The sequence below is a fragment of the Coregonus lavaretus genome (genome assembly GCF_964263955.1).
Source record: "Coregonus lavaretus genome assembly, contig: HAP1_SCAFFOLD_1478, whole genome shotgun sequence".
Lineage (NCBI taxonomy): Eukaryota > Metazoa > Chordata > Actinopteri > Salmoniformes > Salmonidae > Coregonus > Coregonus lavaretus.
Genome location: NW_028165680.1, coordinates 99,375 through 116,143, shown reverse-complemented (window position 1 = coordinate 116,143; position 16,769 = coordinate 99,375). Strand labels below are relative to the sequence as shown.

Here is a 16,769-nt window from a genome sequence, read left to right as displayed (position 1 = left end):
TCAAACCGGACGCCTTGTCACGAATCTACTCTCCTGCCATTCGAGAAGATACTGACATGACTGTCCTTCCGGCCGCTAAGATCGTGGCTCCGATCTCGTGGCAAGTGGAGGATACCGTGAAACAAGCTCAAGCCATCGAACCGGGCCCTGGTGGAGGTCCTGCTAATCGGTTGTTTGTTCCCAAGGCAGCAAGGTCCCAAGTCCTTCGGTGGGGGCACTCCTCTCGCCTCACCTGTCACCCGGGCGTAGGCCGCACCTTGGAGTTCATCCAGCGTAAGTTCTGGTGGCCCACCATGAAGGAAGACGTTGCCACTTTCATCAAGGCCTGTTCCGTGTGCTGCCAGGGCAAATCTTCTCACCTTCGCCCTCAAGGACTCCTTCACCCTCTATCTATTCCCCACCGACCCTGGTCCCATATCTCATTGGACTTTATTACTGGCCTTCCTCCGTCCCATGGTAATACTACGATCCTAGTCATCATCGACAGGTTTTCTAAGGCGGCCAGGTTTGTTCCTTTGACCAAATTACCTTCTGCCAAGGAAACAGCTGAGTTGGTGATTAACCATGTGTTCCGAGTCTTTGGGATCCCGCAAGATATGGTTTCCGACAGAGGTCCCCAGTTCGCCTCAAGGTTTTGGAAGGCCTTCTGCCAACTCATAGGGGCCACGGCCAGTTTATCTTCCGGGTACCATCCGGAGTCCAATGGCCAAACTGAGAGGATGAATCAGGAGCTGGAAACCACCCTCAGATGCATGGTTTCCAACAACCCGTCCACTTGGTCATCCTTCATTGTTTGGGCCGAGTACGCGCACAACACCTTGTGCTCCTCCTCCACTGGTATGTCCCCGCATGAGTGTCAGTTTGGCTATGCACCTCTATTGTTCCCGGACCAGGAGGCAGAAGTCAGAGTGCCTTCAGCCTCGAGGTTCATCAGACGCTGTCGGCTTACGTGGAAGAAGGCACGTCTTAATCTTCTGCGTTCCTCTCAGCAGTACCAACGACAAGCCAACAGAGGTCGCCGTCCCGGTCCTACCCTGTACCCCGGCCAGAGAGTATGGCTCTCAACTAAGAACCTACCGCTACGGGTGGAGTCTCGCAAGCTGTCCCAGAGGTTCATCGGTCCCTTTAAGATTGCCAGGAGAGTCAATCCCGTTACTTTTCGCCTGCACTTACCCAGATCCCTTAAGATCAATCCAACATTTCACATTTCTTTATTAAAACCTGTTGTTTTTTCTCCCCTTATTCCGGCAGGCAGACCTCCCCCTCCGCCCCGTGTCATCGGTGGCCAGTCGGCTTATACCGTCCACCGGATACTGGATTCCCGCCGGGTGCAGCGGTCCTGGCAGTATCTGGTGGACTGGGAAGGCTACGGTCCCGAGGAGCGCTCCTGGGTTCCTGCCAAGGACATACTGGACCCTGACCTCATTCGTCAGTTCAGGGCCCTCCACCCTGAGAAGGCTGGTAGGAACGTCAGGAGCCGTTCCTAGGAGGGGGATTCTGTCAGGTTTTGGCCATGACTGTTCGGGTTTTGGTCACTAGATGTCCCCATTGCACCTTTTTTGTACCTTTTGTTTTTTTTCTTGATCTAATTATTGTTTGCACCTGTAGGTCATTCCCTTGTTAGTATTTAAACCCTGTGTGTTCCTCAGTTCCTTGCTCAGTGTTTGTAAGTTAGCACCCAGCCCCAGCCCAAGCCTTGTGTTATATGGATATTTCTCTGGTGGGATTTTTACCACTTTGTGGAGTTTCTTTGTTTTTTTGGAGGTTTTCCTCTTTGTGCCTCTTGGCTTTATTTTTGGACATTGTGGATTTAGTTTCTTTGCCTGAGGATTTTGTTCTTTATTAAACCACCATCTCTAGTACTGCTGTGTCTGCCTCATCTTCTGGGTTCTGACAATTATTAGTGACTGTTTCTCGCACCGGGTCCTGACAACAAGCTTGGCAAACCTGTATTTGGGGAGTTTCTCCCATTCTTCTCTGCATATCCTCTCAAGCTCTGTCAGGTTGGATGGGGAGTGTCGCTGCTCAACTTTCATCAGACCAGAGAATCTTATTTCTCATGGTCTGAGAGTCTTTAGGTGCCTTTTGGCAAACTCCAAGCGGGCTGTCACGTGCCTTTTACTGAGGAGTGGTTTCCATCTGGCCACTCTACCATAAATACCTGATTGGTGGAGTGCTGCAGATATGGTTGTCCTTCTGGAAGGTTTTCCCATCTCCACAGAGGGCCTCTAGAGCTCTGTCAGAGTGACCATCGGGTTCTTGGTCACTTCCCTGACCAAGGCCCTTCTCCCCCGATTGCTCAGTTTGCCCGGGCGGCCAGCTCTAGGAAGAGTCTTGGTGTTCCAAACATCTTCCATTTAAGAATGATGGAGGCCACTGTGTTCTTGGGGACCTTCAATGCTGCAGACATTTTTTGGTACCCTTCCCCAGATCTGTGCCTCGACACAATCCTGTCTCGGAGCTCTACGGACAATTCCTACGACCTCATGGCTTGGTTTTTGCTCTGACATGCACTGTCACCTGTGGGATCTTATATAGACAGGTGTGTGCCTTTCCAAATCATGTCCAATCAATTGAATTTACAACAGGTGGACTCCAATCAAGTTGTAGAAACATCTCAATGATGTTCACTGGAAACAGGATGCACCTGCGCTCAATTTCGAGTCTCATAGCAAAGGGTCTGAATACTTATGTAAATAATATATTTATTTTTAAATTTTTTATACATTAGCAAACATTTCTAAAAACCTGTTTTCAATTTGTCATTATGGGGTATTGTGTGTAGATTGCTGAGGATTTCTATTTATTTAATCCATTTTAGAATAAGGCTGTAACGTAACAAAATGTGGAAAACGTCAAGGGGTCTGAATACTTACCGAAGGCACTGTATGTAGATGGGGTGATTGGGGGTCCTGAAGAGAAGAGAAACAGGGAGGTGAATCAACACTTCCAACCACGGAGGAGAGAGACCAAACAGACCACTCTGTATATAATGACTGCTATATAATCACAACCAGCCTGAAGACACAGGGGGGGTCAGAGTTCAACAACCAGCCTAGAGATACAGGGGGGTCAGAGTTCAACAACCAGCCTAGAGACACAGGAGGGGGTCAGAGTTCAACAACCAGCCTAGAGATACAAGGGAGGGGTCAGAGTTCAACAACCAGCCTAGAGATACAAGGGGATCAGAGTTAAACAAACCAGCCTAGAGATACAGGGGGGTCAGAGTTAAACAACCAGCCTAGAGATACAAGGGGATCAGAGTTAAACAAACCAGCCTAGAGATACAGGGGGATCAGAGTTCAACAACCAGCCTAGAGATACAGGGGGATCAGAGTTCAACAACCAGCCTAGAGATACAGGGGGATCAGAGTTCAACAACCAGCCTAGAGATACAGGGGGGTCAGAGTTCAACAACCAGCCTAGAGATACAGGGGGATCAGAGTTCAACAACCAGCCTAGAGATACAGGGGGGTCAGAGTTCAACAACCAGCCTAGAGATACAGGGGGGTCAGAGTTCAACAACCAGCCTAGAGATACAGGGGGGTCAGAGTTCAACAACCAGCCTAGAGACACAGGAGGGGGTTAGAGTTTGCGGTTGGAAAACAACAGGGCTGGGGTCAATTGGTGGATGTTTTAAATGTTGTGTTGTGTTTGTCAGTGTGGGTTAGGAGCTGAGCTGTGCTGAGGGAACAGGGAGCAGAGAGCTGAGCTGTGCTGAGCTGAGGGAGCAGAGAGCTGAGCTGTGCTGAGCTGAGGGAGCAGAGAGCTGAGCTGTGCTGAGCAATTATTAGTGACTGTTTCTCGCACCGGGTCGTGACACTGGGTTTGAACAAAGAAGATCAGAACAGACTTATTCTTTTGGGACTCTGTTCTCCGGATGCTATATACATCTGTAAACTTATGCTGAAATCTTGTGATATAAATAAAACGTATGATCAAAGCTCAGTATAAGCGGACTCCTTTGTTTCAGAGCAATAATTAGCAACATTGACTCGACACTACAACTTCACCACAGCAGCTGAGGATGCCTCCCGCGACGGCGTGACCATCACAGCTATAGTGGCCTTGCCATGGGGATATCCTCGCATGTGTTTGTTAACAATCTAGGTCTTATGTGTCATGCACTTCAACAACTATCTGAATTGTCACTCGAGCTCCAGAAGAGAGACACACAGGGCAGTCACCAGGGAAGTGAGGGTGTTATTACTGCACACAAGGCAGTCACCAGGGAAGTGAGGGTGTTATTACTGCACACAGGGCAGTCACCAGGGAAGTGAGGGTGTTATTACTGCACACAGGGCAGTCACCAGGGAAGTGAGGGTGTTATTACTGCACACAGGGCAGTCACCAGGGAAGTGAGGGTGTTATTACTGCACACAGGGCAGTCACCAGGGAAGTGAGGGTGTTATTACTGCACACAGGGCAGTCACCAGGGAAGTGAGGGTGTTATTACTGCACACAGGGCAGTCACCAGGGAAGTGAGGGTGTTATTACTGCACACAGGGCAGTCACCAGGGAAGTGAGGGTGTTATTACTGCACACAGGGCAGTCACCAGGGAAGTGAGGGTGTTATTACTGCACACAGGGCAGTCACCAGGGAAGTGATGGTGTTATTACTGCACACAGGGCAGTCACCAGGGAAGTGAGGGTGTTATTACTGCACACAGGGCAGTCACCAGGGAAGTGAGGGTGTTATTACTGCACACAGGGCAGTCACCAGGGAAGTGAGGGTGTAATTACTGCACACAGGGCAGTCACCAGGGAAGTGAGGGTGTTATTACTGCACACAGGGCAGTCACCAGGGAAGTGAGGGTGTTATTACTGCACACAGGGCAGTCACCAGGGAAGTGATGGTGTTATTACTGCACACAGGGCAGTCACCAGGGAAGTGAGGGTGTTATTACTGCACACAGGGCAGTCACCAGGGAAGTGAGGGTGTTATTACTGCACACAGGGCAGTCACCAGGGAAGTGAGGGTGTTATTACTGCACACAGGGCAGTCACCAGTGGCCAATACAGGATACAGCCAGTTCATAGAGGAGCTGAAGGTGCTTTATGCTCAATACTGGCCAGAGGATGCAGGAGCACTGAATGGAGAAACAGTGATAGAATCTCTCTGCCAGAGGTTTGGCATTGGCAGTCCACGTACGGTCATACGGGCCTACAGGCAGTACAGGGACACTGATGGTAATGATAAAGGAGACTTTCCAGATGGACAAAGAGATGTTGATGGAGGTCAGCACCATCCCCATCTCCAGATGGACTTAAAGAGATGTTGATGGAGGTCAGAACCATCCCCATCTCCAGATGGACTTAAAGAGATGTTGATGGAGGTCAGCACCATCCCCATCTCCAGATGGACTTAAAGAGATGTTGATGGAGGTCAGCACCATCCTCATCTCCAGATGGACTTAAAGAGATGTTGATGGTGGTCAGCACCATCCCCATCTCCAGATGGACTTAAAGAGATGTTGATGGAGGTCAGCACCATCCCCATCTCCAGATGGACTTAAAGAGATGTTGATGGAGGTCAGCACCATCCCCATCTCCAGATGGACTTAAAGAGATGTTGATGGAGGTCAGCACCATCCTCATCTCCAGATGGACTTAAAGAGATGTTGATGGTGGTCAGCACCATCCCCATCTCCAGATGGACTTAAAGAGATGTTGATGGAGGTCAGCACCATCCCCATCTCCAGATGGACTTAAAGAGATGTTGATGGAGGTCAGCACCATCCCCATCTCCAGTGCAGAAGGCCAGCAGGGATTTTCTCAAATGAATCTGATTTGCACCTCAACCCGCGCCTCTCTGCATACCTCCACCATATCAGGGCTACTCTTTCTGAACCTTGTTGGCCCACCCCTGACCAAATTCAACCCAGTCCCCTATGTGAGGTCATGGATTGCTAAAGGACCCATTTGTGTCACAGACACCAGGAGCAAAACAAGAGATAGGGAGGAGAAGACGCACCAGGAAATGGCCGTGTTGTGGAAGGTTCTGGAAAACTTTACAAATTTCTTCTGTCCTGTGAAGTTAATCTGAATATGCGCTTCATATTATCAGATAGGCAGGAGGCCTATATACTATAATATGTGTTCTGCTGTAGCATACATTGATTTTGTTTTATTTGAAGTATATTCTGATATCAAATCAAATGTTTGTCCTACAGTGATGTCTTGAAAAGTATATGAAATGTGAGTATTGTAAGCAACACCTCTGAGTATATGAAATGTGAGTCTTGTAAGCCCCACCTCTGAGTATATGAAATGTGAGTCTTGTAAGCCCCGCCTCTGAGTATATGAAATGTGAGTCTTGTAAGCCCCACCTCTGAGTATGTGTTCATATGCATATGGAGGGTGTTCTGCAGTGACACCTAAAAATGTTGCTGTACATTGATGTCTTGAAAATTAGGCTGTAAGAAATTCAGACTTGTAAGCCCCACAGCTACACTAGAGTATGTGGGTATAGTATATGTTGGAGCCAAACGCGTGGCCGACGCGTGACGGTGGCTGTGTGAGAAGCACGCCTGTATCTCTCACATAACTAGAATGACTGTGATGAGTGTGGTGGAAGGAGGCAGGCGCAGGAGGTTAATCACAGAATACAGAGTTTATTCCTACGTTGACACACAAATGCGCTCCAATAGCGATCAACGAAACAGGCACAGGGCAAACTAACATCCCTGGCAAATACACTGTAATGGAATCCAATAATACATAGGCACAGGGGGGAAATCAACCCTGGCAACACAATGTTATGAGTAGCTCCACCGAGCTACACTACTCTCACCATTAACAATACCCCACAAGGACAAGGGGGTAGAGGGAACACTTATACACTGACTAATTAGGGGATAGGAACCAGGTGTGTGTGATTGACAAGACAAGACAATTGTGATGATGATTGGGGCGGCAGTGGTTAGTAAGCCGGTGACGACGAACGCCGAATCCTGCCCGAACAAGGAGGAGAGGCAGCATCGGCCGAAGTCGTGACAATGAGATTCACTTTCTATGATCTCTCTCCCTCTCTGCTCTGATAGACCGGAGCCTGAACTCTCATCTCTCAAGCGTTGCACTTCATCATTTATTTAGACTCTATGCTGTAGGCCACCAAAATATTTGATCAACTTCCAAATATTGTTTTACAAAAGAGAGAGAGAGAGATAGGCTTTTGGCACGAGTGCATCGGCCATCACCAGTGAGGGAGCTGTGCATCATTGGGTGAGTCAGTGAAACTGGAAAGCATTTTTAGGACTATAATTTCCTCCTCATATTGTAGCCTACAATATGTGTCTCCACACACCTAGGCCTCGGCTATTGATGGATTCAAGACAAGGTCGTTTTTATTGATCTCTGATTCTCAGTTTGTCAGTGTAGCCTGCCATTTCCATCATTTGTGTGGTATTAACAAATACTCTACCAGAGCCTCGTCATGTAAAATCACATAGAATTGCATGAAATGCGTTTCTAAAAGGCCAACATTTTCTCGGCCATTATGCTACTAAAAATGTCCCCCATGTGTCCAACTTCTGGAAGTGCCTCTACTCTACTGCTCTATGCCACTACCCAAATGTGATGATATGAATGCAATGCTTTATCATAAAGGATATATATATTTTTATGCATTCCAGTACCTCAGATCCCCCAGGTCACCACCCTCTCCTGCTCACTGTTTGTAAAATAAGGTGCAGGACGGCAGATTAATTCCCTTCAGTGATATTACTTGCTGACACGTTTTGGAGAAAGCTTCTTCGTCAAAGCACTATTGTAAACAGGGTTAGAATGTTACAAATACACATTTACATTGAAAGGGAAGCGTGATTATAGATTCATATTTTAAATCCTCAGAATTCATACAGTATAGAACACCATATAGAAGACATAGACATATCATTACATACAGTATAGAACACCACCTAGAAGACATAGACATATCATTACATACAGTATAGAACACCATATAGAAGACATAGACATATCATTACATACAGTATAGAACACCATATAGAAGACATAGACATATCATTACATACAGTATAGAACACTACCTAGAAGACATAGACATATCATTACATACAGTATAGAACACCATATAGAAGACATAGACATATCATTACATACAGTATAGAACACCATATAGAAGACATAGACATATCATTACATACAGTATAGAACACCATATAGAAGACATAGACATATCATTACATAGAGTATAGAACACCATCTAGAAGACATAGACATATCATTACATACAGTATAGAACACCATATAGAAGTCATAGACATATCATTACATACAGTATAGAACACCATCTAGAAGACATAGACATATCATTACATACAGTATAGAACACCATATAGAAGACATAGACATATCATTACATACAGTATAGAACACCATATAGAAGACATAGACATATCATTACATAGAGTATAGAACACCATATAGAAGACATATACATATCATTACATACAGTATAGAACACCATATAGAAGACATAGACATATCATTACATACAGTATAGAACACCATCTAGAAGACATAGACATATCATTACATACAGTATAGAACACCATATAGAAGACATAGACATATCATTACATACAGTATAGAACACCATATAGAAGACATAGACATATCATTACATACAGTATAGAACACCATCTAGAAGACATAGACATATCATTACATACAGTATAGAACACCATATAGAAGACATAGACATATCATTACATACAGTATAGAACACCATCTAGAAGACATAGACATATCATTACATACAGTATAGAACACCATCTAGAAGACATAGATATATCATTACATACAGTATAGAACACCATATAGAAGACATAGACATATCGTTACATACAGTATAGAACACCATCTAGAAGACATAGACATATCGTTACATACAGTATAGAACACCATCTAGAAGACATAGACATATCATTACATACAGTATAGAACACCATATAGAAGACATAGACATATCATTACATACAGTATAGAACACCATATAGAAGACATAGACATATCATTACATACAGTATAGAACACCATATAGAAGACATAGACATATCATTACATACAGTATAGAACACCATATAGAAGACATAGACATATCATTACATACAGTATAGAACACCATCTAGAAGACATAGACATATCATTACATACAGTATAGAACACCATATAGAAGACATAGACATATCATTACATACAGTATAGAACACCATATAGAAGACATAGACATATCATTACATACAGTATAGAACACCATATAGAAGACATAGACATATCATTACATAGAGTATAGAACACCATCTAGAAGACATAGACATATCATTACATAGAGTATAGAACACCATATAGAAGACATAGACATATCATTACATAGAGTATAGAACACCATATAGAAGACATAGACATATCATTACATAGAGTATAGAACACCATATAGAAGACATAGACGTATCATTACATACAGTATAGAACACCATATAGAAGACATAGACATATCATTACATAGAGTATATCATAGATGACATGTATAAATCCTTCCTTTATATTTCCTGTAACACTTTCCATTCCAGTAGCCTTATTACTGGCTAGGGTTACTGCTGCTAGTACAGTGGAAGAATGAGGCATCACAGTACTTTTACACCACTGTACTAACAGGAATAATTACACACCAATAACCACACTGTAATGTAAAGTGTTACATCATTCTCAATGATCAGTCAATACATACGGTATTCATTTCTTATAGTTAGTGTCATAGCACATGAGTTTAAGGCATTACACAATTCATTAAAAGCATTATACATATGTACTTCATAGAAACTGTTACCCTTTACATATTCTAACCACTCTATTTAATTTATTCCATATTAAGGGCCCTAACCTAGGAACACAAATCTTTGTCTCTATTAACATTGCGTACAGTTCTCTCTCTCTCTCTCTCTCTCCCTCTAACCCCTCCCTCCCTCCCTCTAACCCCACCCCTCTGGCAGAACCAGGAAGTCCATCCCCCTGCCACAAACTCTCTTCTGAGGAAACGAAACTGATCTGAGTCTCTGTGTCGTCTGTCTGTGTGAGAGTGAACAACCGTCCAAATGGCTCAGCACGGAGATCTGCTGGACCAGGACCAGTTCTGTTGTTCTGTCTGTCTGGATCTACTGAAGGAGCCGGTCACCATCCCCTGTGGACACAGTTACTGTAGGAGCTGTATTGAGGACTGCTGGGATCAGGATGTTCTGAAAGGGGTCTATAGCTGTCCTCAGTGCAGAGAGACCTTCACTCCAAGGCCTAATCTGAGGAAAAATAACATGTTGGCTGAGTTGGTGGAGAAACTGAAGAAGACAGGACTCCAGGCTGCTCCCCCTCCTGCTCTGTGCTATGCTGGACCTGGAGATGTGGCGTGTGATGTCTGCACTGGGACCAGAAAGCAGAAAGCCCTCATGTCCTGTCTGGCGTGTCTGGCCTCTTACTGTGAGATTCACCTCCAACCTCACTATGAATCTCCTGCTTTCAAGAAGCACAAGTTGGTCAAAGCCACCGCACAACTACAGGAGAAGATCTGCTCTCATCATGACAAACTGCTGGAGGTTTACTGTCGTACCGATCAGCAGTGTATCTGTTATCTGTGTACAATGGATGAACATAAAGGCCATGATACAGTGTCAGCTGCAGCAGAGAGGACTGAGAAACAGGTAAGACCAGAACTACTTGTTGGTGACTGTCTGATAAACAAAGAATTAAAGATACAGTAGGAACTAAGGCTGTTTGAATATGAGATCATTCAAATGATATCGATCCACGGCAGAACAAATATGAACACAAACCTTGAGTATATTGGATTTGCTCCCAATGTATCACCATTTTCTAAAGTCAAACACTATTATCATTCCGAATGCCCTTTTAAGAGTTCAAAGTTCAGCCTCAACCCCTTGATACATGTACGTCTACCATAAACACTATAATCATTAACATAGCAACATAGAAAATGTCATATGGTAAAGGGACTTCCTCCAGATTTTAGACCTTCCTCTCTATGGGCCCTATGTCACATTACTATACTATTGATCTACTGGACAAATAAAGCTTGATAGCTCATTGAAGAGTGATTCTCCACAGAGGCAGCTGGGGATGAGTCAGCAGAAGGTCCAGCAGAGATTCCAGGAGAGAGAGAAGGACCTGAAGGAGCTGCAACAGGCTGTGGAGTCTCTCAAGGTGAGTATTGTTGACCAGAGGAGACATACCATTTCACTTCTCTCTTCCAGTCAGAGAGAGAGAGATGCCCCTATCCAATCCCACTGGCTCCACTGTTGGGAACAGGCTGTCCAAAGCAAGTGAAATAAATAATAAACAAATCAGAAATTAACAGTAAACATTACACTCACAAAAGTTTCAAAGTAATAGAGACATTTCAAATGTTATAACTCAAGTGCAAACAGAGTGAGCCAGACCGAGTTCTGGAGGTGAAATGGAAATGAATGAGGGAGAGTTAAGTGAGGTAGAAGGTGTGGTGAAGAGCTCAGAACCAGAGCCTGGCATCAATGGACATGATAAAGAAGAATCTGGTGCAGTAGGAGTTACATTGTTGGAGAAAGTGGATCCATACCTTTTGGCAGATCCATTTGTGGTTTCAGGGTGGGTGGGAAAGGAGTTGGGTGCAGTTGAATCAGTGAAGGTAACCTGTAGTGGACTTGGGATATTTGTTTGTGTTTCTTCTGACCAGAGGGAGTGGGCGCTCCGTGTCACGCAACTTGGGTCAAGATCTGTTTCTTGCTTTGCTCTTAGGAACAGGGCACCATTGAAAGGAGTGATTTCTGGGGTAGCGTTAAGTGTAGAAGTGGAGCAATTAAGGTTGAAGACTGCTGGTGTTTGTGATTCCCGCCGTTTGGTGCAACACAGACCCGGTGGTGAGCGTGGTGAAACAGAGGAGTCAGTCCTTTTGAGTTTTGAGTCTTTAACAGAGAAAGTCATGTTATGATATATCAGTTATCTTGATTCGAGCTTTTGTGCCAAATCCATAAATTCAGGTGCAACGTTTATGGTCATTTCGCAGCAGTTTGTGGGAGAGAAATTCCAAGATGTTTTATGTGTGTGGAAGAGAATGGGATAAAAGATTGTTCTGGTGAATAAAGTTTGTGCCGAATACACTGTGCTGATTCAGGTGCAACGTTTATGGTCATGTTGCAGCAGTTTGTAGGAGGGAGATTCCAAGATGTGGGAAGTGTGCAGGAGGGCATGGGATAGAGGATTGTGTAGTTTCGGTGGATAAAGTTGTGTGTGTCAACTGTTGGGATACCCATGTTGCTGGGGATCTGAAGTGTCCGGTGCGAGAGAGGCAGGTTGAGGTGGCTAGAGTCAGAGTAGTGCAGAAGGTGTCGTATGCTGAGGCAGTGAAGGAAGTAGAGGAGGATGGGTCAAGGGTGAGAGATCCTGAGAGGATCCCTGTGAGTAGTAGATCTGTGCCAGCACAGAGGGATAGGCCAACGAGTGATATATGCTTCAGTAAAGTTAGCTTCTTAGAGTTCATAGCAATGGTTATCAACTCAATCAATCAATCAATCAATTTTATTTTATATAGCCCTTCTTACATCAGCTAATATCTCGAAGTGCTGTACAGAAACCCAGCCTAAAACCCCAAACAGCTAGTAATGCAGGTGTAGAAGCACGGTGGCTAGGAAAAACTCCCTAGAAAGGCAAAACCTAGGAAGAAACCTAGAGAGGAACCAGGCTATGAGGGGTGGCCAGTCCTCTTCTGGCTGTGCCGGGTGGAGATTATAACAGAACCATGCCAAGATGTTCAAAAATGTTCATAAGTGACAAGCATGGTCAAATAATAATCAGGAATAAATCTCAGTTGGCTTTTCATAGCCGATCATTAGAGTTTAAAACAGCAGGTCTGGGACAGGTAGGGGTTCCATAACCGCAGGCAGAACAGTTTAAACTGGAATAGCAGCAAGGCCAGGCGGACTGGGGACAGCAAGGAGTCACCACGGCCGGTAGTCCCGACGTATGGTCCTAGGGCTCAGGTCTCTCAGTTGGCTTTTCATAGCCGATCATTTAGAGTTGAAAACAGCAGGTCTGGGACAGGTAGGGGTTTCGTAGCCGCAGGCAGAACAGTTGAAACTGGAATAGCAGCAAGGCCAGGCGGACTGGGGATAGCAAGGTGTCATCATGCCCGGTAGTCCTGACGTATGGTCCTAGGGCTCAGGTTCTCAGAGAGAAAGAGAGAACGAGAGAATTAGAGAGAGCATACTTAAATTCACACAGGACACTGGATAAGACAGGAGAAGTACTCCAGGTATAACCAACTAACCCCAGCCCCCCGACACATAAACTACTGCAGCATAAATACTGGAGGCTGAGACAGGAGCGGTCCGGAGACACTGTGGCCCCATCCGAAGAAACCCCCGGACAGGGCCAAACAGGAAGGATATAACCCCACCCACTCCGCCAAAGCACAGCCCCCGCACCACTAGAGGGATATCCCCAACCACCAACTTACAATCCTGAGACAAGGCCGAGTATAGCCCACAGAGGTCTCCACCACAGCACAAACCAAGGGGGGGGCGCCAACCCAGACAGGAAGATCACGTCAGTAACTCAACCCACTCAAGTGACGCACCCCTCCCAGGGACGGCATGAAAGAGCACCAGCAAGCCAGTGACTCAGCCCCTGCAACAGGGTTAGAGGCAGAGAACCCCAGTGGAGAGGGGAACCGGCCTGGCAGAGACAGCAAGGGCTGTTCGTTGCTCCAGCCTTTCCGTTCACCTTCACACTCCTGGGCCAGACTACACTCAATCATATGACCTACTGAAGAGATAAGTCTTCAGTAAAGACTTAAAGGTTGAGACCGAGTCTGCGTCTCTCACATGGGTAGGCAGACTGTTCCATAAAAATGGAGATCTATAGGAGAAAGCCCTGCCTCCCGCTGTTTGCTTAGAAATTCTAGGGACAATTAGGAGGCCTGCGTCTTGTGACCGTAGCGTACGTATTGGTATGTACGGCAGGACCAACTCGGAAAGATAGGTAGGAGCAAGCCCATGTAACGCTTTATAGGTTAACAGTAAAACCTTGAAATCAGCCCTTGCCTTAACAGGAAGCCAGTGTAGGGAAGCTAGCACTGGAGTAATATGATCAAATTTCTTGGTTCTAGTCAGGATTCTAGCAGCCGTATTTAGCACTAACTGAAGTTTATTTAGTGCTTTATCCGGGTAGCCGGAAAATAGAGCATTGCAGTAGTCTAACCTAGAAGTAACAAATGCATGGATTAATTTTTCTGCATCATTTTTGGACAGAAAATTTCTGATTTTTGCAATGTTACGTAGATGGAAAAAAGCTGTCCTTGAAACAGTCTTGATATGTTCGTCAAAAGAGAGATCAGGGTCAAGAGTAACGCCTAGGTCCTTCACAGTTTTATTTGAGATGACTTTACAACCATCAAGATGAATTGTCAGATTTAACAGAAGATCTCTTTGTTTCTTGGGACCTAGAACAAGCATCTCTGTTTTGTCCGAGTTTAAAAGTAAAAAGTTTTCAGCCATCCACTTCCTTATGTCTGAAACACAGGCTTCTAGCGAGGGCAATTTTGGGGCTTCACCATGCTTCATTGAAATGTACAGCTGTGTGTCATCCGCATAGCAGTGAAAGTTAACATTATGTTTTCGAATAACATCCCCAAGAGGTAAAATATATAGTGAAAACAATAGTGGTCCTAAAACGGAACCTTGAGGAACACCGAAATGTACAGTTGATTTGTCGGAGGACAGACCATTCACAGAGACAAACTGATATCTTTCCGACAGGTAGGATCTAAACCAGGCCAGAACTTGTCCGTGTAGACCAATTTGGGTTTCCAGTCTCTCCAAAAGAATGTGGTGATCGATGGTGTCAAAGGCAGCACTAAGGTCTAGTAGCACGAGGACAGATGCAGAGCCTCGGTCTGACGCCATTAAAAGGTCATTTACCACCTTCACAAGTGCAGTCTCAGTGCTATGATGGGGTCTAAAACCAGACTGAAGCATTTCGTATACATTGTTTGTCTTCAGAAAGGCAGTGAGTTGCTGCGCAACAGCTTTTTCTAAAATTTTTGAGAGGAATGGAAGATTCGATATAGGCCGATAGTTTTTTATATTTTCCGGGTCAAGGTTTGGCTTTTTCAAGAGAGGCTTTATCACTGCCACTTTTAGTGAGTTTGGTACACATCCGGTGGATAGAGAGCTGTTTATTATGTTCAACATAGGAGGGCCAAGCACAGGAAGCATTTCCTTCAGCAGTTTAGTAGGAATAGGATCCAGTATGCAGCTTGAAGGTTTAGAGGCCATGATTATTTTCATCATTGTGTCAAGAGATATAGTACTAAAACACTTAAGTGTCTCTCCCGATCCCAGGCCCTCGCAGAGCTGTGCAGATCCAGGACAGCTAAGCCCTGGAGGAATACGCAGATTCAAAGAGGAGTCCGTAATTTGCTTTCTAATGGTCATGATCTTTTCCTCAAAGAAGTTCATGAATTTATCACTGCTGAAGTGAAAACCATCCTCTCTTGGGGAATGCTGCTTTTTAGTTAGCTTTGCAACAGTATCAAAAAGAAATTTTGGATTGTTCTTATTTTCCTCGATTAATTTGGAAAAGTAGGATGATCGAGCAGCAGTGAGGGCTCTTCGGTACTGCACGGTACTGTCTTTCCAAGCTAGTCGGAAGACTTCCAGTTTGGTGTGGCGCCATTTCCGTTCCAATTTCCTGGAAGCTTGCTTCAAAGCTCGGGTATTTTCTGTATACCAGGGAGCTAGTTTCTTATGACAAATGTTTTTCGTTTTTAGGGGTGCAACTGCATCTAGGGTATTGCGCAAGGTTAAATTGAGTTCCTCAGTTAAGTGGTTAACTGATTTTTGTCCTCTGACGTCCTTGGGTAGGCAGAAGGAGTCTGGAAGGGCATCAATGAATTTTTGTGTTGTCTGAGAATTTATAGCACGACTTTTGATGCTCCTTGGTTGGGGTCTGACCAACTGTACCGCAGAAATGGATTGTCAATCACAGAAAATGGATATTGTGATGGCAGCTGCAGAGAAGTATTTGGGCATACAAGATTAGACTTCAGAAGAGTTACAGGGTGTGTTGAGTGGTGGTGTCCCGTCCTCCCAGGCCGTTGGCATGGTGCAGGAGCAGATAGGGTCAAAGTAGTGGAATGGGGTAGTGGGTATTTAATGAGTGTAGGGTTAGTTGGAAGGGTGTTTTTTGTATTATTATAATTTCCCCTTTTCCCATTTTGTGTCACAAAGTATAATGGATTTATATTATAGTCCAGTTGGGGGCGGTAACGCAACATATTGGATGCCAACCGCCGTTAAACACCAAAGAAGAAGAACCGTTATATTATGTCTATGTACAGTATTGTAACGATGTTCATGTCTCTCTCATTCATTAACTTTCATGGTAGTTGGTTGTGTGTGTCTCTGGTTATGAATAGGGTGCTGACAGACAATTGTTGATGGATATTTATAGAGCTCTGATCAGGACGACAATTGATTACTGGTGTACAGTTTATCGAACAAGGCAAAACTTGGCTTCAGAAGCTGGACAGAATCCAGTATATAGCTTTAAGGATATGTACTGGTGCATTTAAATCAACATCTGTATGTGCCTTACTGGTGGAGGCAGGAGAGATGCCTTTGTATGTACGGCGTAAAAAATGGTCATTATCTTATTGGGTTGAAAGGCTGTGAGGTTGAGCATCCCACTGCTACTGTTCTAGA

At 44.8% G+C, this 16,769-nt stretch overlaps 1 protein-coding gene across 1 annotated transcript in view; it reads left to right on the top strand.

Moving 5' to 3' along the window:
- The first annotated feature begins 10,072 nt into the window (after positions 1-10,072).
- LOC311115617 (tripartite motif-containing protein 16-like) overlaps positions 10,073-16,769 on the top strand; it is a 52,413-nt gene continuing 45,716 nt past the window's right edge. The window contains exons 1-2 of the mRNA XM_084190777.1: positions 10,073-10,715; positions 11,140-11,235. Of these exons, the coding sequence (XP_084046903.1) occupies positions 10,119-10,715; positions 11,140-11,235 (693 nt within the window). The 5' untranslated portion in view covers positions 10,073-10,118. The remainder of the gene's footprint in view (positions 10,716-11,139; positions 11,236-16,769) is intronic.